The sequence below is a fragment of the Abramis brama genome (assembly GCF_963993115.1).
Source record: "Abramis brama genome assembly, chromosome: 14".
Classification (NCBI taxonomy): Eukaryota; Metazoa; Chordata; class Actinopteri; order Cypriniformes; family Leuciscidae; genus Abramis; species Abramis brama.
Window position 1 is genome coordinate 33,218,833 of NC_139976.1, and position 26,917 is coordinate 33,245,749.

At 37.5% G+C, this 26,917-nt stretch overlaps 1 protein-coding gene across 2 annotated transcripts; it reads left to right on the plus strand.

The window, feature by feature from the left end:
* The first annotated feature begins 870 nt into the window (after nt 1-870).
* On the plus strand, nt 871-26,446 carry LOC311095897 (poly [ADP-ribose] polymerase tankyrase-2). 2 transcript variants are annotated; one of them, XM_084134751.1, is made up of 27 exons: nt 883-1,240; nt 3,250-3,474; nt 3,634-3,729; nt 4,626-4,662; nt 4,788-4,863; nt 5,112-5,206; nt 6,999-7,065; nt 7,160-7,346; nt 7,429-7,550; nt 8,395-8,486; nt 8,579-8,657; nt 9,695-9,866; nt 11,015-11,094; nt 11,256-11,401; nt 12,811-12,976; nt 13,120-13,339; nt 13,997-14,106; nt 16,892-17,080; nt 18,108-18,351; nt 18,434-18,516; nt 19,611-19,731; nt 20,595-20,692; nt 22,825-22,899; nt 23,782-23,887; nt 24,242-24,428; nt 24,625-24,781; nt 25,575-26,446. In XM_084134751.1, the coding sequence occupies exons 1-27, from the start codon at nt 1,060-1,062 to the stop codon at nt 25,632-25,634; spliced, it is 3,471 nt and encodes a 1,156-aa protein (XP_083990877.1). In that variant the 5' UTR covers nt 883-1,059; the 3' UTR covers nt 25,635-26,446. The 2 variants fall into 2 exon arrangements, with proteins under 2 accessions (XP_083990876.1, XP_083990877.1); XM_084134750.1 differs by lacking the exon at nt 16,892-17,080 and having other exon boundaries at nt 871-1,240.
* Nucleotides 26,447-26,917: the final 471 nt, after the last annotated feature.

Consider the following 26,917-nt stretch of genomic DNA (forward strand, 5'->3'; position numbering starts at 1 on the left):
GTCTTTTTTGTCTGATTTTCAAATAGGCTACATTTTGTTTCAAATCAAGGTACCTCATCTGGGGTGCGTTTCCCAAAGCCAAATATGGTCGCAAGTTCCGTCGTTGCCAATAGAGTTCAATGGAAATTGCGATCATAGTTGGCCAATGATCCAATTGAATATGCTTTTGGGAAACGCACCCGTTTCGTTTGGTTCATTGTTTCTGATGCATTATCGATTTTTTTATTTATTTTTATTTATTTTTTTAAAATCTTAAAGTCTGCGTGAACCGGAAGTTGCAAACGACTTTTCTCCAGTGTTGTGACGTATTTCCCAGTGAAAAGGAATATTGAACAGAGGGCAGGGTTTTACTCTAGCGCTCCTCCTCTCCATCTCTCGCTCATAACAGACTAACGGTTTGAGGGGAGTGGTTAAGCGTTTCCCAACCCAAGTCCTCAAACCTACGTCATCAGGGAAGGTCCTCCAATGCAGAGGGGAGGGGCATTTTCAGATTTTGATTAAAGATTACGAAGCCAAAAAATTTTTTTGTGTGGATTGACTTGCATGGATGAATTGTTCACCACAAAACGATCAATTTAGGCAAACAAAGTAAATATGGTCAATTTTGATTTCATGTGGACTTTAATGGGGAAAATTCAAGGAGAGTATATATGGGGAGAGTATTTTCCAAGAACAAAGGCCACTGAAAAAAGTAGGGGTGCACAGTTGTTGCATTCATAGATAATAAATAAATACATAGGCATATCTATGGTTGCGCTATTATTATTCTGACTCGTTCGTGACCAATAATAAGAGACCAGTTTTGAGCCACAAAGCCCCGCCTATTCCAAGATCCACGTTCTCGTGAATTGACATTCTATCCGTTCCTAACATTTCTGTGATTTTGAGACACAGCTCTGTACATTAATAACCAAAGACACCCTGAATCATTTCTTCTCTTCTAATGGATGTTACAGAAAGGTTTTAACTGTGGAGATCCGCGCCTCTTTCCTGCCTTCATGTCAAGCCTTGGGAATAGTGTGTATTCCACATTTCCCACTCTCTGCCCCTAGCTTGTCCATGTCGCTCCGGCGCTTTTCGGGGCTCACGGAGAGCTCCGGGTCTGCCGAGCCGAGCAGGGAGTTGTTCGAGGCCTGCCGGAGCGGAGACCTGGAGCGGGTGAAGAAGCTCGTGTGCCCGGAGAATGTGAACAGCAGAGACACGGCTGGCAGGAAATCCACACCGCTGCACTTCGCTGCTGGTGAGTGCCACTGTGTAATTTATTCTATTCTATTCTATTCTATTCTATTCTATTCGTTTCATTTTCTAAAACAATATTCTGTTTCTATTTCTTACTGTATATTCTATTCATTTATTTTCTGTTCTGTTCTATGATTCAATGCTATTTGTATCATCGTCAATAATATATTTTATTACTGTACAATTTGTATTATTTCCCCAATACAATTGTATTTGCATATCATCATTAATAATTAATCAACTAAAAAGGACAAAAGCTTCTTAGCCTAATTTATACAGGGTTTTTTGAGATTACTTAATTAATTTTTTTGTTAATGATAGTGTTAAATTAAGTTGGCTACTAAGAACACCATGTGCTTATGTTATTTCTGGAACACTTTGAAATCACATATTGTCATCGGTACTGTCATTGTAATTATTTATTATATGTAGGCTACATATACATTGTTACAATATATATATATATATATATGTATGTATGTATGTATGTATGTATGTATTCACTAAACTACTAATACAGGTAACACTTTAAAATAAGGTCCCAGTACTAGTTAAGGTTAACATTAACTAAATGTACTAACAATTTGTTACAGTATTTATTTGTCTTTGGTTCATTATTTGTTCATGTTAGTTCTGGTCTATTAAATAATATCAAATGATTTTAATAATGTATTAGTTGTGAAATTATATAAACTAAGACTAATAAATGCTTTAGAAGTATTTTTCACTGTTAGTTCAGGACAGGTAATGTAGTTAAGAGATAGCTCACCCAAAAATGAAAATTCTGTCATTAATTACTCACCCTCATGTCGTTCCAAACATGTAATTTTCATTCATCTAAACACAGATGAAGATATTTTTGATGAAAAATCCGTGTATCATGCGTTCAGTTGCGTAGCTGTCAATAGAGGGACAGAAATCTCTCAGATTTCATAATCCGTGTCATTCGTTCAGTCGTTTTTTTGATTTAATATTGAAAATAGAAAAATGAGAAAACATCCTTTTTCGTTTTTTTCATTTTTTCCAAAAAAAAACAACCGAAAACCAAGAATTCAGCTTGATTGTTCGTTTTTTTTGTTCTGAGGTAGAAAAAGGAATAAACAGCTTGAATATTCGATTTCGTGGCCGGGAATGAAACGCCCCTTTCCTCTGATTTGTCAGCCGAAGATCAAACTGCTCCGACTGTAAAAAAATGGTTCCGCACAGCAGAATAAAAGTCCTCCGCTGCTGCAGCTGATGTGCGGATTCTTATCTCGTTTATTGCAACTACATTTAATCGTTTTCTCATCAAGCAACCAGACTAACGAATGGCTCGACACAACTTCTTCTGTGTAGATATAAATCCACCAACGCTTTGCATCAGTTGGTAAATGACGGCCGTTAGCATGGTCTCCCTCGCCCAGTAAATAAAAAAAATAAAATAATAATATAATTAATTGTAAATTTAAATTATATATTTTAAACACTAATACAAAAAGGAAAGAATAATGCATTGACTAGCCTATATAATAGGCTTAACGCATGAACTGCCATTAAATCAAAAAAACGACTGAACGAATGATACACGGATTATGAAATCTGAGAGATTTCTGTCCCTCTATTGACAGCTAGGCAATTACCACTTTGATGGTTCAAAAAGTTCATTAAGAGATCGTAAAACTAATCAATATGAATTGAGCGGTTTAATCCAAATTTTTTGAAGAGACTCGATCACTTTATATGACTAACAGATTGAATTTAGGCTTTTATTCACATATTCATTCATCAACTCACACATCAGTTGTGGTAAACAGAGGCTCAAGCATGTTCGCTTGATGTGCGAGAACTAATGAGGTTCATTCTTGTGTTACGCAGCACGTTTGAGCTTCAGCAAGAACCAAAGAGGTTTGTTATCGCATGTCAAGCAAGTTCGGTTGAGCTTCTGTTTATGTTTGCTGATCAATGTTAATATGTGAATAAGACTAAATGAAATATGTTCATCATATAAAGCGATGGACTGTTCTGTGGCAGGTTTTGGCCGTAGAGATGTGGTGGACTACCTCCTTCTAAACGGTGCTAACGTGCACGCCTGCGATGATGGTGGTCTCATCTCGCTGCACAACGCCTGCTCTTTTGGTCATGCTGAGGTCGTCAACCTGCTTCTGCAACACGGGGCCGATGCCAACTCCAGAGACAACTGGAATTATACCCCACTCCACGAGGCTGCCATCAAGGGCAAGATCGACGTCTGCATTGGTAAAACCTGGTGCCTCTCAGACCTTCTAGTAACAAAGTTTACACTATAGTTTACATGCATTCATAATAACTTGTTTTGATGAGAAAAGTACGTCAAACGTGGCTGTCACTTGTATGTAGAATGTATAATGCTGTTTGTGTCATGTTTGTCACTGGTAGTTTTACTACAACATGGTGCTGAGCCAACCATCCGAAACACTGATGGAAGGACAGCGCTTGACTTGGCTGAAGCTTCCACCAAAGCTGTGCTGACCGGTGAGTGAGCTCTTGAACCTCGTAAAGCTCTAGTCCACAGTCTGATTCAATGTGATGAGAGAGGAAGACTGGCTGCTGGGAAATGATACAAACTTAAGCCTCATTGTACACTAGTGCGAACAGTAATATATAGCATAGCCTACATAGGCTTTATAAGTTCATGATATTTGTTTTCATTGCCTTTAAAATGTACATTTTATGGAGGACATCACTGGCCAGCATGTGGAATAAAATTTTGGTAAATAATGGATTAAAATGAATTAATTTTTAAATCAATATTTAAATTGTTTTAATTAATCATTTGGGGATTTTTTTTTTCATCTGTTTAAAGGATTAATCGAAAAAATAATCGACAGATTCATCGATGATCAAAATATTTGTTAGTTGCAGCACTACATGAGTTTTTTTAATTTTTTTATTACATGTCTTTCTGGAATACTTGATTCTTATGCTGCCTTCACGTGCTATTGGAAATTTCCTACTTTTCCACTTCTGAAGTTGTAATTACGAGCTTGTCGCGCTCCAAGTGCTTTGTTGTCGGAGAGAACAGAAATGAGAAAACCAGGTTTATTCTTGCCTATTTATTGGGAAAATCTCATTGAAGCCAAAATTATATTTAGTGTCCCATTCATTGACAACCATCACTGCACTATCTAGATAGTCAGTTTGCTGACAATTCTGGAATTTCGCTCAAATACAGGCTGTTTTCGATGTGTACAGTATAAAACACACATTATGCTTCAAATGGTTATTCATAATGTAAACATGCACTACTTTAACGACAAGACAAGGTGATGGAGCTGTTGTGGAATCAGCAATAATTCAAGGCTTTTCATTTGTGCTCAAACGAGATTGCTATTTATATGAATATATCTTTAATTCTTTCTTAAATCTAGGTGAATATAGAAAGGATGAACTCCTCGAGAGCGCAAGGTAATAACAATTTAAGCTCAATATTGTTCAGGAGACCTGAGGAGAGATGAATTTTGCTAAGCTAAATTGCTGTCGTGACTCGCATTGTTCTTTTAATTGACTTGCCGCTCATTGCTTTTATACAGAAGTGGAAATGAAGAAAAACTGATGAGCCTCCTCACACCATTAAATGTGAACTGTCACGCTAGTGACGGAAGGAAGGTGATTTATTAAATTATAGTTAATTTATATTTAATCAAGTGTTGCCTCAAATTTTGCCATCTGTTTGACAGTGGGATTGTTAATGTAAAACCACCTTCAAATGTTCTCAACATTACCGAGCCACTCAAATAAAACGTAATGTAGCCAGACATTTCATACAGTATGTAATAGTTCTAGGTTCCACATGCATCTTCATTTAAATAATACTTTGCATATGTGTTTCTGAATGGATTGTTTGTTGGTTGCAGTCCACCCCTCTGCATCTGGCGGCGGGCTATAATCGTGTGAAGACAGTGCAGCTGTTGTTGCAGCATGGAGCCGACGTGCACGCTAAAGATAAAGGGTGCGATGTCTGTGTTGAGTGTGGCTTAAAGTGCCGTACAAGTTAAGCTCTATGCTGTCAGTTAGCACAGAAATAGATTGCCTTCAGTTTGTAAAGAAACAAAACAAATAAAACTTCTGTTTACAGTAATGCACTTAAAATGGACGTAAGACGCTCCACAGGCATAATTCCAGTCTCTTTTTACTGGATTTACCGCCTTTATAGAGATGCACAGAACCATAATGCCCTCTGGGGGTCAGCCCTATGTTCCCACAGCCCTATGTTCCCACGGCCCTATGTTCCCACATTTCTAAGAATTTTTTTTTTTACCATTTGTCTAAACCCCAGTTACGGGTAGGTTTAGGAGTGGGGTCAGGGGTAGGCCATTTGTGGGAACATAGGGCTGTGGGAACATAGACATGCTCCCGGCCTCTGCTGATTCTGCAGCCAGTGAGATTGCTTGCTCAACATTTAAATTGGAGGTCGACTGATAGTGGATTTGACCAATATAACGATAACTAGTTTGGCCCATGCTGGCCGATAACCCATTAATCTACACAAACGCTATATCATTGAAAATAGATACGTAACATGAATTGTATGTATACTCTCTCACTTTATTTCCTTCTTTTTTAGAACACTTGATTATCTAATCAAAGTAACAAAATATGTATTACAGTGATGATAAAAAAAGAGCTGAAATTGAACGTGTTTCTGATATGTATATGTTTCTGTCGGCTGCATGACGATGCAGTTTGCTTTCTCACATCACTAGCTTTACATATACAACTTCGCTGGATAAATAATGCATTAAAGCGGCCAGCTGGATATAAACTAGCCTAATGAAAAAAGATGGTTACAATCGTGACATTAAAAGTTTGGGTTGGCCTTGCTTGTCACATTGTGTAAACTGCTTGAGGTACTAGTAATGTTAGCGTCCTCTAGCGTTCTCCACTAATGCAGCATCTAGTCAACAAATGAATTACCTTGATATGAAAACAGTGTACTGTATACATACCGTTTCATTGTCTGTTTTAAATCCGCATCTGAATTGTCCCGCTCTGTGCAGCGCGCAGCTTCACATGTAAAAACAAACACCACGAGGCGTCAGTGATAGTTTTTATCTTGCCTCTAGAGGCCGCTCTCGTACTGTATAATGACAGTGCACCCTTCTCAGCCGCTTCAGCAATGGACACATTCCGGAAAAACTATCGGTATGGATTTTTGCCGATTAATCAAAATCAATCAAACAGTTGACCTCTAATTTAAATAGTCTGGCTATAGTTCCTCTGAAACCCTCCACCTCCCCCAGCTCCACCTGCCTAGATCTGCTACAGGATTTATGTATGCCTATTCATTAAGCAGCAGCATATCTTACATGCTCACATAGTATGAGTTTTCATGATCAAGAGTTGTCATGATTGAAATATTATTATATATTAATTTATTTAGATATTGGCCATAACATGCAAATAATTTTCAGCCCACTGAAATCGTCCAGGATTTTAATATTGGTGCATCCCTAGTTAAAAAAAAAATTGTATGTACAGACAAGGTTAATATTCAATTCTATTACACTAGTCTCATGTTAACTTAACTTGTATAATTGTGGCTATACTTTCGGAACAGTGTGTATATCGTCCCCTAGACTTAGCTGTAAACACATTTTTTGTTTGTTCTTGCAATCTGAGGAATGTGTCAAATGTGACTTAACTTTGAACCCAAAACATTCTGATAAAAACTGTAGTCTTCTTTCATTGTTGTAGTCACTAAACCTATCTACACTATCTTACACTTGGCCTTGTGTTTACAGTGATCTTGTGCCTCTTCATAATGCCTGTTCATATGGTCACTATGAGGTAGCTGAGTTGCTTGTAAAGGTATTCACACGTTTTTTGTCTGCTTTCTTGTTCTGAGGTTCTTTCATTTTAGTTGACGTGGTAACTACACTCCATCTTTTCCTTTATTCCGCAGCATGGAGCCTGCGTAAACGCTATGGACCTGTGGCAGTTCACACCTTTGCATGAGGCCGCCTCAAAAAACCGAGCGGAGGTCTGTTCTCTCCTGCTCAGCTACGGGGCCGACCCCACCTTCCTCAACTGCCACAACAGGAGCGCGATGGACCTGGCCCCGAACACCCTGCTGAAAGAGCGGCTGGCGTGTAAGCGTGTGACTGCTACTAAGATCAGCTCGCGTTTTGTTTGCTGCGTAAATGACTGATGGGGCGTCTCTCTCTGCTGCAGATGAGTTCAGAGGTCACGCTTTGCTGCGGGCGGCACGTGAGGCGGACATGGCCTGCTTTAAAAAACACCTCTCTCTTGAGACCATCAACTTCAAACACCCTCTAACCCAAGAGACAGCTCTAGTAAGGCTAATTTTCTCTTTTTTATTAGATGTATTATATATAAATAAATAAAAAGTTAAATTATAACATTTTCAAGGTAAGATTCTTTAAATATTTTTGAAAGAAGTATTTAATGTTTTCCAAGTTTGCATTTATTTGATCAAAAATACAGTAAAAATTCAAAAATAACTGTTTTATTTAAATATAAATAAATGTAAAAGCTAAATTTTCAGCAGCAATTACTTTTCTGTTTTCAGTGTCACGGAAATCTTTCTAAAATGCTGATTTGTTGCTCAAGAAACATTCCTTATTATTATCAGTGATAAAAATTGTGCTCCTTTATAGTTTTGTGGAAACCATGATACATTTATTTCAGGATTCTTTTATTAACTAGAATAAATAAAATAATTATTTTGTCCAAAAGAAGAGGATTTATTTGAAATAGAAATATTTTACATTATAACATTATTATATATATATACTGTATATATATATATATATATATATATATATATATATATATATATATATACATTATACATATAATGGTATAATGTCTTTACTGTCAAGTGAATGCACCCTTGTTAAATAAAAGTATTAATTCCATTCAAGGTAAGGTCTTTTTTTCTGGAAATATTTTCTTATTTATAATCACTTTTTTTTAAAAGACTCAACACAATGACTGTATAAAAGCATATTTACAACTATTAAATCCTATTGAATGAGCCACGATTGAAGAGGTTCAAAACATAGCTGATATGCACACACCTGTGAATGCTACAATTAAACACAAACCTTCTAAAGAATAGAGATTTTTATAGATCTTCACGTGAATAAAAGAGGTTTCTGTGATTGTCTTTGATAGCACTGTGCCTCCACGTCGCCCTATCCCAAGAGGAAACAGATCTGTGAATTGCTGCTCAGAAAAGGAGCCAACGTCAATGAGAAGAACAAAGAGTGAGTCAGTCGCGTTGTTCGGGTTTGAAGAGGGTGTCTTAATGATCGTGTATCATATTCAGTAATGGCTTCTGGATCTGTCTTTCACACAGCTTCCTCACACCTCTGCATCTTGCCGCGGAGAAGTCCCACAATGACATCATCGAGGTGTTGGTGAAACACCAGGCGAAAGTAAGTGAGATTTTTCAGCTGCAGTAAAACATTCAGAATTAAACATGGGCTCCACAAATGTTATTTTAGCATCACAGTTATTTTGTCAGCCTTTACTTATGCCATCAGGATGAAAACATCAACACATAACGAATAATAACTCGAATGAACTAACAAATTAATAATTAATACAAACTATTCAACTACTATAAGTATATCCACCCTTACAAACAGTACACTCACATTTACATTGTACTATATAGTGCTATTCTATACTATATAGCAACTCCTTAATTGTTATATCATCAAAAAATGTAAACTATATAATCGCCCTACAATATATTAAAAGTTAAATATAGTACATCCTGCTTTACCTGCATACATTACATACAGTATGCTCACGTAAAGATAAATATATTATACAGCAAATCTCGGCTGCGTGATTGATGTCATATCGTCCTAAAAGGTAAACTGTATTATCGCAGATCTCTCTTTATAAAATTGTATATATATTTTTTTACATGCATACAGTATACTCACATAAGGTGATAATACAGTATTATATAGCAAATCACAAACGCTTGACTTATTCTGTTGCAAAAATGTAACTATACTATGGCACATCTCTTTATATAACATTCACTATATAAGTATGTCCAACTTTATCCGCATGCATACAGTATACTAGCGTAAGTCTAAAAAAAATGTATTTTTTAAAAATAATTTATAAATAAAAAATGTATATATATATATAATATAATATCTACCCCAGCTCTAATCTGCTAAATGCAACTGTAAGGCATTAAGATATTATAAACATTAACATCCAGATTATCTGTAAAGCTGCATTGAAACAATGTGTATTGTGAAAAGCGCAATACACATACATTTTACTTGACTTGTGATTGAACATGAAATCAAAATCCATTTTTATAATACAGATTTCTTCAGTACACAAACCAGTGACTTCCCATATCTCAACCCCTACATGTTTTGTCTTGTTGAATATCCTGTTTCAATCGGAAATACATCAAATTGTTTTGATATGTGATGTGCAGGTGAATGCGGTAGATAACCTGGGTCAGACAGCGCTTCACCGCGCAGCTCACTGTGGTCATCTGCAGACCTGTCACATGCTCCTGAGTGCTGGATGTGACCCGCTCATCACTTCCCTGCAGGGCTTCTCACCCTCTCAGATCGCCAGTCAAAGCATTCAGGAGATACTGCAAGGTGACGCTCCAGTTCAAGTTCACTATTTACTCACCCTCAAACCTGTATGACTTTCCTCTGTGGAACACAAAAAAAGAATATTAGCAGAATGTTTATGCTGTTTCATTATTCACTTGTATGAAAAAGATCAGCATGAATTTGTGTTTTGTTTACAATTGTATAAAGGAATACAGGATTGGAATAAGAATGCTAAAAAAAATGTTTAAACTTATCGTTTAAAGTGCCCCATTATGCATTATTTCAGATATTACCTTTCATGTAGTGTGTAATATTGCTGTTTGTGAATGTAAAAGATCATCACAAATGTAATTACTGCTTTCCAAACGAAAGAACTGAAACAGCCTGAAACGAGTCGTCAGTAATTCCAGTCGTTCTTCCTGCACAAACAAAGTAGATTTGTAACTAATTTGCATAATTTGCATAATGCCAGCCTATGTTCGTCATCATTGGCTGCCTCCTTTGAGACCCTGAGGAAGGCTTTTAAGCCGAAACACGTCAGTAAATTGTTACATAAAATTGAAAGTTCTCTTCACCACAAATGTTGCGGCTGCCTGCGAACAACATCTGCTTTGACCCGCCCTCAAACACTGTAGTTGTAGCTGAGACTGGAAGAGTTTGATTCGTGTTGTCGACATGTCGAGAAGACGCTGTTTTCTGCTCTGCAAAAGCAAATCCTCTCAGCTACTTCTTCCAATGTTTCATTACTGAACTCGGGCTCAAATTGATATGGTAAAACTGATGCCATTTTTACTGTTCGTATCACTGTGCACAGAAGTGCTGAGGAAGCCTCCGGAGCTGAAATTCAGATATATTATTCAGTGTAATGGGCGTTTCATTTCCGACACACACACAAGCAGTATAATGGTCAGACTGGGCCATTCAGAGCAGAGTAGGCTCTCAGAAAGGAGGCAATTAGAGAAACTAAATCCTTTATTGAACTGTTTCAGGCACTGTGAGAAAAGAGCTGATGCTGCAATGTATATTATGAGAAAATGTCAGTGTTTTTTTGACCTTGAATGCATGTAAACCGATTGTAGGAGACCTTTAAAATAACATAATCGGGGCACTTTAAAATAAACACAAAGCACATAAACATAAAAACATTCTTCTTCTTTTTTTTACCTTGCTTATTGTTTTTTTATTCCCAGAGGGAACATTTACAGGCAACTCAGACACAGACAGGCAGCTGTTAGAAGCCTCCAAATCAGGAGATCTGGAAGTGGTGAAGGTGAGGACTAAAAATACACCAAACAGTGTGAGATGATCAATTTTCCCCCCCATGTAGTTGTGAAATCATTATGTAGTCGTTTATACCAGATTCCCATGTTAGGTATAAATTGATATATTGATATTAACTGATATATTGTTCTTTTTTACCTCTCCATGTAGAAGCTCTGTACTCTTCAGAACGTGAACTGTAGAGACGTGGAGGGAAGGCAGTCCACACCCCTGCACTTTGCGGCGGGCTACAACCGTGTAGCTGTGGTGGAGTATCTGCTGCTGCACGGAGCCGATGTGCACGCTAAAGACAAGGGGTGAGATGACAAAAGGGAAGGGGGGGGGTGTTGGCTGGTTGAGTTGCGTTAGTAGTGTGTTGTTATATGTCAAAGAGACACTGTTTTTTCCACCCAAGATCTAATCCTTACACTGGGCGTGACATTTCCGAAACATGCTGGAAGCAGTTGACCAATCACAACATACTGATCCAGCCAACCAATCAGAGCACATTGTTATCTTTTTCACTTCGGCGCTCTCTCGGCAGCCGTATGTGTGTGCGTAACAGTTTACCAGTTACTCAAGTCCGTGCAAATGATGAGTTATACAAAGTGTTCTGAGTATGCTGCTTTATTGGTCTCTCCGGCATGCATCCACATGACCCACAATGTTGCAGTGAACACAAATACTCAGCGCATCTCTAATGGAAACAACAGAAAACAAGGAAACATACGTCTCCGCTCTATTCAATGCTGTACACACGAGCATGCGTGTTCCGGACTACTCTACCCATAATTCCCTTCCGCTCGTACTACAATTTACGTCCTTACGACATTAAAGGAATAGCTCCCTATTTCCCCTTTGTTCCACAACAACATTACACTTTTCAGAAAGAGGGCCTTCATTGAGACAGGAACTAAATAGAGCGTTACTGACAGACTGGGAAGAGAGGAGCTGCAACAATGTCAAATATGTCAAAAAATTAAATAAAGTGATTTTTGAACATTCAAGCAGGATGACCTATTCAAGAAGATCCCAAAAACAAAATCAAGACTTTGAACAAGGGTGTAATAGGTCCTCTTTAATGAATCAGTTAAAATTTACAAGTTAATGAATCAGCTGGTTGAATTAACGTCTGAATCACTTTTTATGAAAAGGTCAAATCAAGCTCTTTATTGTCATTATTATACAGATTGTTTTAGTACCTCGCAATGTTGCAGCATTACAAATTGCTAATTAAAATGTACATGTACATGTTTTTTTCTGATTAAACAGAAATCTTTATTTATACAAAACAAACAAACAAATGAATAAATCTATAAATCAGATAATCTAGTAACGTTTTACATTTTTTACTAATCTAGTAAAGTTTTTCAACGAATTTCCTAAAAAAAAAAATTATATACATTTATAATGTTATACTTTGTTTTATATTGCCTTGGCAGTCAATTACAAAGATGAGTAATAACTGCTGTGAGGGTGTTTCTGATACAACGGCTGAGGGAGTGACGACAAATTTCACATCATTCTCTGTTCTGACTGCTGTAATCAATCTCTCCATATTTTTCCCCTCTTTTGGAGAGTTGTGCAAATGCTATCATGTTTTATATTTGTTATCTCCTGTTCACCACTATAGAAGTTTACCCAACTATGACGACTTCTGCTTATGAGAAATGTGAAAACGGTCCATTGTGTAAGTAAGATGATGTCTCTGTTTTGTGCTACATAGTGGCCTGGTCCCCTTGCACAACGCCTGTTCCTATGGGCATTACGAGGTCGCTGAGCTCCTCGTCATTCACGGTGCTGTGGTTAACGTGGCCGACCTGTGGAAGTTCACCCCACTGCACGAGGCGGCCGCCAAGGGCAAATATGAGATCTGCAAACTGCTGCTTCAGGTATTGAAGAGCTCTGATTGAATTCAATTTGTCAGGCTTTGAATTGAAATCATTGCTATTATCAATGGCAGCAAAGTGATGGAGGAAGCACTGTGTTCAGTGCTGTGTTCACTACAGTATAACAAAGTAATTCCTTGACACAGCATGGTGCCGACCCGACCAAAAAGAATCGTGATGGAAACACCCCTCTGGACTTGGTGAAGGATGAGGATACAGACATTCAGGATCTGCTCAGGGGGGACGCAGCACTGCTGGACGCTGCTAAGAAAGGCTGCTTAACTCGTGTTAAAAAGCTCTGCACTCCAGACAACGTGAACTGTCGAGACACGCAGGGACGTCACTCCACTCCGCTGCACCTCGCTGGTAGGTGTGGGTCAAAGTAGGATGCTCTCATATAATACTTTACTTAGGTTTCACTCTTGACATGAATGTGTCTCTTATAGTGTTTGACCAATAAGGTTTGCTGATGCTGATACAGATATCCGACCGATATATACATTAAAAATGTTATCACACAATTTATTAAAAAAATTGTAAATAACACGCACAAAGTTTTTGCAATAAAACTATTATATAATATTTACTAAAATATTTAAAAACATATTAATTTGAAAAAGGTGAACTTTTAAAATTTTTAAAATGTATAAATAATAAAGAGAGTAAACGCTGTCCATGTAAACACAGACTTACTAGATTACCGAGCGCACTGAGAATTGCATTCTCTCAAATTAAAACACTAATTATGCATACAGCACATATTGAAGGGGTCGGAATCTAAGATGCACAGTTGATTTAAAGGCAAAACCAGAACCTGGAGACCTTTTTAAACATTCTTGCTTTGTAACGCCTGCCACATTTGCATTTGGAATCAGTTTATGGTTAAGTGCAAATAGTCCTTAAAAAATTGACTTTAGTGAACTTTACAAAACGTGCTCAAATAAATGAATAAAATATCTGAAATATGAACAAATTGAAAAAGTATATTTTCATGTTGGTGGTGTTTGTTTTCTGTATGATTAGCTGGCTATAATAATCTGGAGGTGGCTGAATATCTGCTCCAGCACGGGGCAGAGGTGAACTCTCAGGATAAAGGTGGTCTCATTCCCCTACACAACGCTGCATCTTACGGGGTGAGTACTGCTAACACCTAACATGATCAGTTATTTTCACATTTTATTCTACGACATAAAACACACCAGTAATACCCCGCTCGTGATGTTTAAAGCTTTTACGTGTCTTGAAAATGCAGTTGCTAACAAGTGGCAAAATGTTGCTACAAAGGTTGTCGAGGACATTAAATGTCATCACCTGAACAGGTAAACTCATCTACTCTCTTTCAGAGCCCTGTTGAGTTTATAATCGCAAATGGAAAATGTGTTTTTTAATCATTAAAGACTGAAAGAGTTGTTGGAAGCTTATTGTTTGTGACGTTGAAGTTGAGCGACCGTGGTGTAGTTCGTTTATGGCCTAAGTTAGCTTTTAATTTCTGGTAATTGTATTTAGACTTCAAAGTTGAAAAAAGTTGTGTTAATTTGTGAAAATTATCTTGATGAACAAAACATGCAAGTATCATTAACTTTTGTTGATCACAGAGCTTATTTTTTGCAATAGTTTAAAAGACAAAGGAAAAATTGGGTTTTGTCGAGGGAACCAGTGTGATGCTAACTTCCAAAATATCTCATCACTGCAGCAGTCTATCACAAAAGTCTGATAGTCTGTAGTGTGAAAGTCAACTGAACATTCTTGATTTGTTTTGGTAAAAATCAGTTTCTCTTTCTCAACCGTTTCCCTTTTCCCAGATATCTGCAATCTTATAAACATTTCTTAAATGAATAGTTCAGTCAAGACATTTTTTTTTCACCAATATGTCTTCCCAAACCCGTATGGCTTTCTTTCCTCCATGGAACACAGAAAGGGACTTAAAAAAAAAAAAAATGTGTTCCAAAAATTACAAAGAAGCACCATAAAATTAATCCATAAGATTCCAATATAGCGGTGAGCAGGGCACAACCTAACGCGGGGCTAGTTGTAACACACATGGTGTAAAAGCTTCCACACATGCCAGCATGATAAAACTTAGTATATTTACAAGTTGCCATATCAACACTATATAGAGAAAAAATTGTGCCTAAATTCAAAAATCTTTGGAAGATATCACAGAACATTTATTTAACCATAGCAAAAGTAAATTTCTTACTGGAGTTAAAGGGGTGGTATAATGCCCTTTTCACAAGACGTAAAATAAGTCTCTCATGTCCCCAGAGTGTGTAAGTGAAGTTTTAGCTCAAAATACCCCACAGATATTTTTATATAGCATGTTAAAATTGTCACTTTTTGAGGGTGAGCAAAAAAGCCTTGTTTTTGTGTCTGTCCCTTCAAATGCAAATGAGCTGCTGCACCCGGCACAGGGGGCGGAGCTTCAACAGCTCGTGTCCTTTTACCTGACACAGACATGCACTGAAAATTTAAAAAATTAAATTTTTATTTTAAAAAATAATTTTTTTTTAAATAAAAAAAATAAAAAAATTAAATTTAAAAAATAAAATTTAATGTTCAAACTGGAGTCAGACAATGATGGAGAGACTCAAGAAGAAGTGACAACATGTAGAAGCAACAGGACGTTTCTGAATGGTTAGTTGATGAATGTATGTAGCTTATGTGTAGTTATCTTCTACTCATTGATTAGCATATTCTGTTTTGATAATCTATACATCGTGTTACCGGGGGCGGGGTTTATGTAAATTCTAGGGTTGGTGATGTCACTGACCCAGGAGGAATGTTGTGTAGTCCCTACCAGCCGTTTGTTGTAATCCTTAAAAAGCGATTTCTTTAAAAGAAAATATCTTCCTTTGCTTTGAGCGTTGTAACTTTGCAGATGTTGTTTATGCAACATTACACACTAACTAAAGTTAGAAAAGTGAAATCATAATCAACCACCCCTTTAAGTTTTTCATCTTAGTTTTTAGTTCTTTATATACAGTACAATCAGGCAAATCTGCTATTATTTTAAGCTACAATTTGTTATTTAGCTATTAGATAGTTCTTTAGTGCTGATCTAACCAGCAGAAGACACTAGTCGGGTTTAAATCCCAGCTTAACACTGCGTACTTTGTAGCCTCTATTAGAACTATGCTATTCTGTGGTGTTAGTGATATAACTCACATTAACAACATTTATGAATTATATTGAGAAACCATGAGAAAGAGGTGAATAAAGACTGAGAGTCAATGTTCAGAAATTATGAATTATTATTATGTTTTTGAACTTTGCTGTATAGATGTGTTTTGCAGTGTGTTTGTTGTCAAACTCAAAAATTAGTTTCTTTTTAATTATTAAAAAATGCCATTATTTAACATGAAAAAGTTAATAATTGTATTTTATTGACAAAATATTTTAGTTTGTCTTATATATTTTTTTATAGATCTGATAACATATGGTCATGTTACAATGTGCCCCTCGTATGTTACAATGTATGGGGCATGTTGTCACATTTCACTTCCATTCTTTCGGGGTAAATAAAGAAAAAAGTATACACTATTAATGAGACAAAACCACATAATTGTACTAGACATGTGAAATTAATGTGGGGAAAAATAAATACTCTGAACCCGTAGTTGATTAACACAAAGAGAGAATGTCAAAAAAATGTAGGTTGTGCCCAGCTCTCAAATCTCATTTCAATCGCACTTTCAAATTTGGCACCAAAAATGGTCAGTCATGCATGTTTGGAATGACAGTTTATAGTTGTGCAGGTGTTGTTCACCTCCTTATATTTAATAATAACCTGTTGGGGAAGGGAAAAAGGTGCGGTGCCGTTTGGCAGCCATGCATAGACACATTCATGCAGCAACTTTCGTCAGGAAGTGAAAGAGACACCAACCCGAGAGCACGACCGCTCCATGTGTTTCATTGCAGCATGTGGATGTGGCCGCTTTGCTCATCAAGTACAACGCATGCGTCAGTGCCACAGATAAGTGGGCGTTCACCCCTTTGCACGAGGCGGCGCAGAAAGGCAGGACCCAGTTGTGTGCACTGCTTCTAGCTCACGGGGCCGACCCCACGCTCCGCAACCAGGAAGGCCAGTCGCCGCTGGACCTCGTGACGGTATTCACTCTTTCTGTGTGCTTATTGGACAAGCCACATCGGGGAAAGAAGATCTTTCTCCTTGTCGCCAACCGCTTATCTACCGTTCTGTTCATTTTCTGCACCTCTGATACAGTTAAGCCTTCCCAAGCCAAACTTCTTTTAATCATGCCAGGGAGAATTATCTCTCTTAAATCTGTCTGTTTTATAGGGTTGGTACTTTTCTTTTTGTGTATTCAGTGCTTGAGGAGGCTTACTGATCATTCCATTCAACATTGCCTGAAAATACTCCACATTTGCACATGCAGTAACGTCTGAAGTGGGAAAATATGCCTGTCTGATGCCTGGAGGAAGATATTTAAAGGGATAAATCAACCAAAAATGAAAATTCTGTCATCATGAATGCAGCCTCATGACATTCAAGTTATGAAAGGAGCAGCTTGAACATTCTTTAAACTGAGGCTGCAACTAACAATTAGCCAATTAATCGAATGATTATTTTTCCCCGATAAATCTATCAAATATTTTATGATTAGTTAATTAATCCTTTGTTTAACTTACCAATAAATAATAACTGAATCTTTTGCCATGAATTTTCTTCTTTTTTTTTCAATATTTTCCCATAAAAATGCTTACTTTATTGAAAGAAATTCCCAACATAAAATATAAGGTGAAAAAGAAAATATAAAATCTAGTTCAAAATGTTAACAAAACTATAATAGTATATCAATGATACTAAAATAACACTGGGGTGAGTAAATGATGACAAAATATTCATTTTTGTGTCAACTATCCCTTTAACCAAGGATGCATGCCAACAGCTTGCTTAAATGAAATTAGCATTTTCACTGGTCTTGTATACAAATGCTTCCTTATTTGCATTTTTGTTGCTGAACTCACGGTCCACATGCTTGAGATCTGACTGACACTCATAAGTTTGTGACTAAATGCGAGTCAGTTTGGGAGACCTGCAGTCTTGTCTGTCTCAAGAAATTGGTCGTTACTTAATTGTTTGGGACTTTCTGATGTTGCGCATCTCTCTCTCTAGACGGACGACGTGCGAGCCCTCCTCACGGCAGCCATGCCTCCTTCAGCGCTGCCGGCGTGCTATAAGCCCCAGGTTATCAGCGTCTCGACGTCTGTGGGAGTCGTGCCATCCACTCTCAGCTCGAGTCCCACTCTCTCTTCAAACTCCAGTGTGGACGGCCAGTCTGGGACCTTCCCCGAGATGACCACACTTCTGTCATCTTCTGGAGCCGAAGGGGCCGTAGGCATACAGACGAAAGAGGGGGGTGGGTTAATTCAAGATTCATGCTTGTAGCAATTATTGGTGACTACTGAAAGCTTTCTGTAAATAACCTGTTGGTTTTTCAGGTCTAGCTGTGGAGTTGAGTATCAGCCAGTTCCTTCACAACCTGGGCCTGGAACATTTGCTGGAGATCTTTGACAGAGAGCAGGTAATTGCTAATGTTTCAATGTTTATTATAGTGTTGTAGTCAAAACCAGCTCATTCAAGTCCAACTTTCAGTCTGAGTCAAGACTCTTTGAGTTGAGTTCACAACAAGACCGAGACCTTGAGTTTTAGAGTCGGAGTAAGACTACAACACTGGCAAAGCTACTTTGAATCTTTAGCTTGTTAAGCTAAAAGCAAAACACTGAAGGGGTTTTGAATGAGTGAACAAGATCACAATATCAAACCTGAACAGGTAAATTTAGCTAAACACAACAAAAACAACCTAATTTATCTGTATCTAAATTATTTTTGTGAATCTTTTGATTTACATGAACTGTCCGAAAGAAACCATTGATTAGAATTAATGAGACTTTCCAATGCTACATATGTGGGAGAGAACCATTTAGGAAGAACCAGTTCATTAGAATTAACTTGCCTTTACTGTGCAACAAATGGGACAGATAAAATTTTAGGATGAACTGATTCACTAGAATGAAACTGACTTTTCAATGCCACATATGTGAGAGAACCATGTAGGATGAACTGATTCACTAAAATGAATGGTACTTTCCAATGCCACATATGTGATTGAGAACCATTTAGGATGAACTGACTCACTAGAATTAAACTGATTTTTGAATGCTACATATGTGATTGAGAACCATTTATGATGATGAATCAATTCACTAGAATGAATCAGACTTTCTAATGCCACTTATGTGAGAGAGAACTCTTTACGATGAACCAATTTACTAGAATGAATCACTTTCCAAAGTGACACATGAGAGAGAGAACCATTTAGGATGAACTGATTCAGTAGAACGCCACTGATGTGAGAGAGTACCACATGGGATGAACCGATTCACTAAAATGAATCAGACTTTCAAAAGTGATTTGAACCGATTTACTACTGTACAACCTGTAGCAAAAGCTTAGACTTAAATATTTGTAATCTGTTAATCTTTATTTAATTTCTCCCAAAATATGTTTTAGCTTTAGAACTGACTGAAATATTGAGATTCATAGAGGAACACGATGTTGAGGTCTTGCTGATCAGTGGATTAATACATTAGTCACATGCCTGGTTTGTGTCGTTAGATAACTCTGGACGTCCTGGTGGAAATGGGACACAAAGAGCTGAAGGAGATCGGGATCACCGCTTACGGTCACAGACACAAGATCATCAAAGGAGTGGAGAGACTTATGAGTGGACCTCAGAGTAAGAGCCTCTTCTTTCATCTAGAACAGTTCATTTGAGAGAATGCTTAATTAGAGAGAGGCTTTAAAGATCACTTTGATCTGTTTCCACTGATAACTCTGCTTGACGTTGGATCTTTTTCTCAGGACAAGCTGCTTTTTTAGTGGGGTCATTTTATGCATACGTTTATTTACTTATCCTGAAGTCAACTTTTAATGTTAAACAAAGTTATACTGTCAAAAAGTATTTCATTTTACATCCCCTCTATCAGCATTACAATTAAACGTAATGTTTTTTAAAGATTCTTACTCTCACACGCATTTATGCTTTATCAAATATTAATATATGTGATTGATTGCAATTAATTTAATGAATTGATTAGCATATACTTTAGGGATGCACCAATATGAAATTTTTGCCCGATACCAATAACCAATGCTTCTTTATATTTGAAAGCCGATAACCGATATATTGGCCGATAAATCTAAATCCGAGTTTTTATATATTTTTTGAGAGCCTGATTACAAAAACAAAAGTCTCACCGTTAAAATGTCCCAAGCACACAATTATAATGATGTTCTCATTATAATTTTATGTAGCCTACATGCACGTTAACTGTACTTATACAGTTAATCACTTGGGCCGATAAGGATAACATTAAGAATGAACATATATCGGCCGATACCAATATGGTGACCAATATATCGTGCATCCCTAATATATAATTTTTTTTTATTGAAAGCTCTAATATAACTGTACAGTAAATAATTGTAATTATTTTCCCCCCTTTTTGCTTTGTTTACTCATATGACCCTTTAAGATCGTAGCTGAAGCTTTTGTTTTGCAGATTAATTTGCACTTAAATATTTATATCCCCATCCCAGGTTTAAACCCTTACTCTACCCTGAACGCGACCAACAGTGGAACAATACTGATAGATCTGTCTCCAGACGACAAGGAGTTTCAGTCTGTTGAGGAGGAGGTAGAGTTTTGTTCATATGTTTATGGCCTCAGCCCCTTAGAAATATTTGTTTAACATAATCGCAATCTTGTTATCCATAAGTGTACAAGGAGAATCCAATAATAGGGCATGTACACGTTCAAGTGGCTTATGAAGCCATATACACTGGCGCGGATTAATGCACAGGCTTGCCTAGGCTGCAGCCTAGGGGCCCCACGTGTGCAGGGGCCTCGGATTGGCCAGACAATTTTTTTTTTTTTTTTTTTTTTTACTTAAGCGCGAAGGCACTGCGCCAGGATTCCAGTTTTGGATGGTCCAGACCAATTGTGGGTGGGCCTTAAATTAGAAACGTTAAATTAAAAACCTTATCCAATCACGGTTTTAACCTATTAAAAAATACTGACTAATAGGCCTATACTGTTATATTATCCGTGCGTATACATAATATAGATTTTAATAGCTTGATGCTCTTTAAATATTTTGTTGCATTGTTAAAAGTTTCGGTGCATAGGACGGACCTATCCGCGATCGCTCTCCATGGTTCTGACCAAAGAAGAGCGCTTTGGAATCTCCATTACGCATCATACGCATCATACCTGGGCTGCGTTTCCCGATAATGCTGTCTCTTAGCGCGCTACGAAGACTCTTAAGGGTATAACTTAACTAAAGGTATACTACCACTAAAGGTATACCATTGCTAGGCGTCTTCAGAGCTATCATCCACTCGCAAGGCAGAGGTGCTGAGAGGCAGAGGCGCTGGCGCCCTCCTAGCAACGGCGCTGGTCGCGCTATAGCTGCGCTAGCATCGTGGCAGAGACGAAGATGTGCTAGGTGATGTGGATCTCAGCTCTCTTCATCTCCTGGTTGCAGCGATGACTCCGATACTGTGTGCGCGTTTAAGGTAGCCTACCTAAACAACGACAATGTAATAAGGCGCCGACACGATCACTTGCATTGCACAACTGGAGGGCGCCGAAACTCAGCTTGTGCCTCACAGATTTGAGAAATATAGGCTATCTATTATAGAAAGCTTGAAATGTCTACTTTCAAACGAAAATATTCAAAACCAAAAGAAATAGGCTACTCTCTGAATATGTCATCTGAAATGTGCATTTCTCTCTGGCGTTCATGGCGAATCCGCATCGTCAACTTCATCTTTGCAGCGTCACAGAAAACACCAGTATATTAATAAATAATTAAATGTCTCCTTGCTATTTTAGACACATTCATAATCATTACTTTTACCGGTTCTTTGTGGCAAGCTTTATGCGTGCGTTCGTGCGCTTGAGTGCGGCTATATGTAAACGCTCTTAGGGTATATAGCCTAAGTAATTAAATAAATATAAAGGGGCGATTTGTCCATGAATGGCTTAAATGAACAACTACTAGTTTACTAGAAAAAAATTTAGTCGGAGGCAGCCCTTATTCCACATATTTTCGAGGCAGGCAGCAGGACAATCTGGGTTGAGCGAGTGACCCTGCGGAATGAACGAGCTGAGCGGAATATTCAGAAATGCGCTCTCCACTCACGAGCTCTGATCGGAACAAACCCGAACCTCACTGTCTGCTGAACTTGCGCAGAAACATCAAAATAGACATAACCAGCTTTTTAAAAGTTGTTCTTAAAACTAAACATTTAGACTATTTTAGCACAAATTATGAGCTTATTGACGATTTTTTATAATTCTTGACAAAATTAGAATAATATGAAAAGTTTTCTTTTTTTTTGAAGAAACGTTTTGGGTGGGCCTGTTGAAAAGTGGGTGGGTCTAGGCTCGTCAGGCCCACCCATAACGCCGTGCCTGGCGAAAAAAAAAAAAGACCCTATTGGCCCATAAAACAAGAAAAAAAAGAAAAAAACAAGCAGGTGATTGGGTAGATGTGAATTGGCCACCACTTGAAGGAATGTAAAGGAAACACTGTAGTGTTGGCTCTCTGAATGTGTGTATGACAGTTCACGTAGTTGCGTGTGGACCATGTATGGCACTAAATAATTTTTTAGGGGGGGCCTCACACAAAGAGCAGCCTAGGGGCCCCTGACCACCTTAATCCGCCCCTGCATATACAAATAAGTGTCCTTGGACAGAATGTGTAGAATAATTATTAAAACACAGAGGATTTGTTTACTTTGGTTCTCTTGTGTCTCTGAACAGATGCAAAGCACAATAAGGGAACACAGGGATGGCGGCCATGCAGGTGGGATTTTCAACAGATACAGCATTGTGAAGGTAAGATTCGGATGTCTTCATAGTTTGTCTCTTCTTTTGTTATATTAGGCTGTTCTTAAACTGTGGCTGCTTCGTTTCCACACTGCTTCCCTGCCTCTGCATGTGTCTTTTCACATTGCATTACTTCCAGGGTTCAAACAGTCATGGAAAGCCCAGAAATGTTAGAGAATTGATTTTCCTGGGCTGGAAAAAGTCTTATAAATTAATAAAATTGTATATACCTTGAATGCAATCTTAGTCCCTTTGGATAAATGCAAATAAAGGTAAAAAAATGTTAGTCTCGTTTAAATTTTTATTTTTTTAGTTGTGCTGTTCCAAAATATTTCCTTGTTCTTTTATTCATGTGAAGTAAAACTTATGTGTGTATCGTGTTCTTCAAAAAGTCTCTCTTTTTCCATACCAAACCAAAAAATGTGGTGTTACAATGCCCCCTGGCCAAGAAACTCTTGGTATAATAAAGAAAACACGTTATAATATTTTGTTAACATTTGTCAATGCATAAGGCATCGTGAACTAACAAGAAACAATACCTTTACAACATTTATTAATCCAGATTCCAGGTTAATGTCAATTTCTACATTTTTAACATTTCAAGTTATATCAATTATTATCAATTAATATTATCAACAGACATTATTTTAAAATGAACAATTATATATTTATAAATTAACATTAACCTAGATTCATATATGTGTAAAAAATGGTTTATTGTTGCTAGTTCGTGTCGTTTAGTTCAGTAGTTCATGCCTAATGCGTTAACTAATGTTATCAAATTAAAAAGTCAAGTCAAGTCAAGTGTATTTATATAGCGCTTTTCACAATACAGATTGCATCAAAGCAGCTTCAAAAAGTGCCACTAAAATCTTTTCTTTTTGGTCCCAGATCCAGAAAGTGTGCAACAAGAAGCTGTGGGAGAGATACACTCATCGCAGGAAGGAGGTTTCTGAGGAGAACCACAACCATTCCAATGAACGCATGCTGTTCCATGGTGTGTGATCTGTCTATCCATCCAAGGCCTGGTGTAAATGACTATTCTCAGTAGGGCTGTAACTAATTGATAATTAAAATAATCAAAAATAAAGAAATAATCAAAGACTTTTTTGAGGCAAAATTCATAGTTATTAGTTAGTTAATAGTACGAATTGTGACCAATAATTTAATCAAATAAAAAATTTTTTTTTTTTATTATTATTATTTTTGGATTTGGGTCCCCCCAAATTTGGATTTGTTTAATCGATTAAACGAAGAAATAATCGACTGATTAATCGATTATCAAAATAATCGGTAGTTGCAGCCCAATTCTGATCAATCGAACCTTGAAGAGACGTTTCTGCTTTCCCAGGTTCACCGTTCGTAAACGCCATCATTCACAAGGGCTTCGATGAGAGGCACGCGTACATTGGGGGAATGTTCGGGGCCGGGATCTATTTTGCAGAAAACTCTTCCAAAAGCAACCAGTATGTTTACGGAATAGGAGGAGGAACAGGTTGCCCTCTTCACAAGGACAGGTCATGTTACGCGTGTCAGAGGTGAGATGAGATCCCGTTACAGCAAATGGAGGCCAGGGCTCTCATTTAAGTGGCTTCACGTTTCCCGGCACAATGTGCCGATCTAAGTGTTTTTTCAGCAACGTGTTCTTTTCCAAAACCTTGAGGTGAAATTGATTTCCTATTTCCTTTCTAAAGTGCTCACGCTCTTGATTTTGGCTCTGTCTACCCATCCCAGGCATCTTCTGTTCTGCCGCGTGACTTTGGGAAAGTCCTTCCTGCAGTTCAGCGCTATGAAGATGGCCCACTCGCCACCAGGACACCACTCAGTCACTGGCCGGCCCAGTGTCAACGGTCTTGCTCTGGCTGAGTACGTCATCTACAGAGGAGAGCAGGTAATACAGAATCATCTATCTATAGTCAACATGAAATGGCATTCTCAACCCATTTTAATTCTAAAGTATACAAAAAGTATAGGCTAGATTTTTTTTTTACTCAGATAGCGAAAGTGAGTGTTTCATATTAGAATAAAGCAAGAATCATTCACAATTTCTTCATAAAATGTAAAAGTCTATTATTCTAAATAATACTGCAAATATTTCTACAAAAATAAACAAAAGTTTCCCATATTTATGTCATTTGGCGATGTGTACACTTCCGTTCAAAAGTTTGGGTCTGCTCATCAGGGCTGTATTTATTTGATCAGAAATACAGTAAAAAGAGTGATATTGTGTTTTTTTTTTTCCTATTTTCTATTTGAATATATTTTAAAATGTAATTTATTCCTGTGATCAAAGCTGAATTTTCAGCATCATTACTCCAGTCTTCAGTGTCACATGATCCTTCAGAAATTATTCTAATATTCTAATATGCGGGATTTGCTGCTCAAGAAATATTTCTGGTTATTATCAATGTTGAAAACAGTTTTTGCTGCTTAATATTTTTGTGGAAACGATGATGAATAGGTGAATAAATTAATATTGGTGAATAGGAAGTGCAAAAGTAGAGCATTTATTTGAAATATATATATTTTTTTTTAAATCTTTTTACTGTCAATTTGGATCAATGTAATGCTTTCTAATTGAATACAATTAATTGCTGCTATATATATATATATATATATATATTGTATATTGACAGATTCTATCATGTGAAACTAATACTACATTTGTCATTTTGCATCTCAAGGCTTATCCGGAATATTTGATCACATACCAGATCATCAAACCGGACGGTTCTACAGATTAACACACGGGTCTTTCCGTCTCAGGCGAGAGAAACTGCTTGTTTACTGCATGCAATTTTTTATACAATGTATAACGTTATTCTCTTCCTACAGCTGTCTGCTTTTATCTCATTTACAGCGACTTATTAATGAAATGTCCGACAAACTGGCCTCACCAGTTCAGTCGCTAACACTGGTTACAAAAGTTGCATTTCCTTTCCTCATCCATCACAAAGTTTACTTATTTATTTTACAAAGACAAATGTATATATTTTGTACTAATTAATTTATCGATGTTTGTATCATAAGAGATCTATGCCTGAGATGTAAATGTTCGCCACTATCCTGCAGTTTTACACAATGTGAGTACAGGGATTTTTCTGAAGCATCAGACCAATTGAAAAGCATCTAGTATTCAAGATAAAGATTACTTGGCAGAACAGGATGAGACTTAATCCAAATATAAAATGATCTAGAAATGTCTTCTTGACAGTATTGTTGCGCTCCAAAACAAGTATGAATTTAACTTTCAAAAAGACACCGTCATCCCACAGGATGTCCCATATTGATGAAGAGTTTAATTGCTGAACTGTTTAACAAGACAACTTAATATTTGCTTCATTCTCAGTCTGCAACATATTGGGTGCTTGGACGAATTGTTTCTGGATTTTGATATGATTTTTTTTTTTTTTTTAGTTCATAAGTATTTGTACCCTGTTGTGCATGAACGTCAGTTTTTCCTCATGTAATGTCATGTTAATGATGTGTTACTATGTCCTACAAACAACGGCGTCAACAACAGTACGATCAAATAAAGAGACGCTTTTTATCAACCTCTGGTATTGTTTCTGTCGTTATTATCCCACAAAGTGAACTTGTTCCTCCATCTCAGTCATTTGTGAAACTAACAAATGGCCAACAGGAGGCACTATTGTGCTTTGGGTGAAACTGAAGCCAAAACGATACTTGGTTACTCACGTAACCTCGGTTCTCTCTAGAGAGGGAACGAGTATTGCGTAAGCTTGCTTACGCTGCGGGAAAGTCTTCTTTTCTCGAGATACTGAAGCCAAAATTATCCTTAATTCATATTTTGTCAACGCAGTGCAGCTGCGGGCAGCTGAGCTAGAGCGGCATACTGCACGCTCATTGGCTGCCGCGCGGCAACTGCTTAAGCCTACCAGTGAGCCTGGCGTGACGTCACGCCCAATGAGGGCGCGCGCGCCCTCGCGCGTCACAGCCCGCCAGAATGGGCGGCGTCAGAGCGTATATAAGGAAGGCTCGTAAGCTATATTCTCTGTTTTCTGTC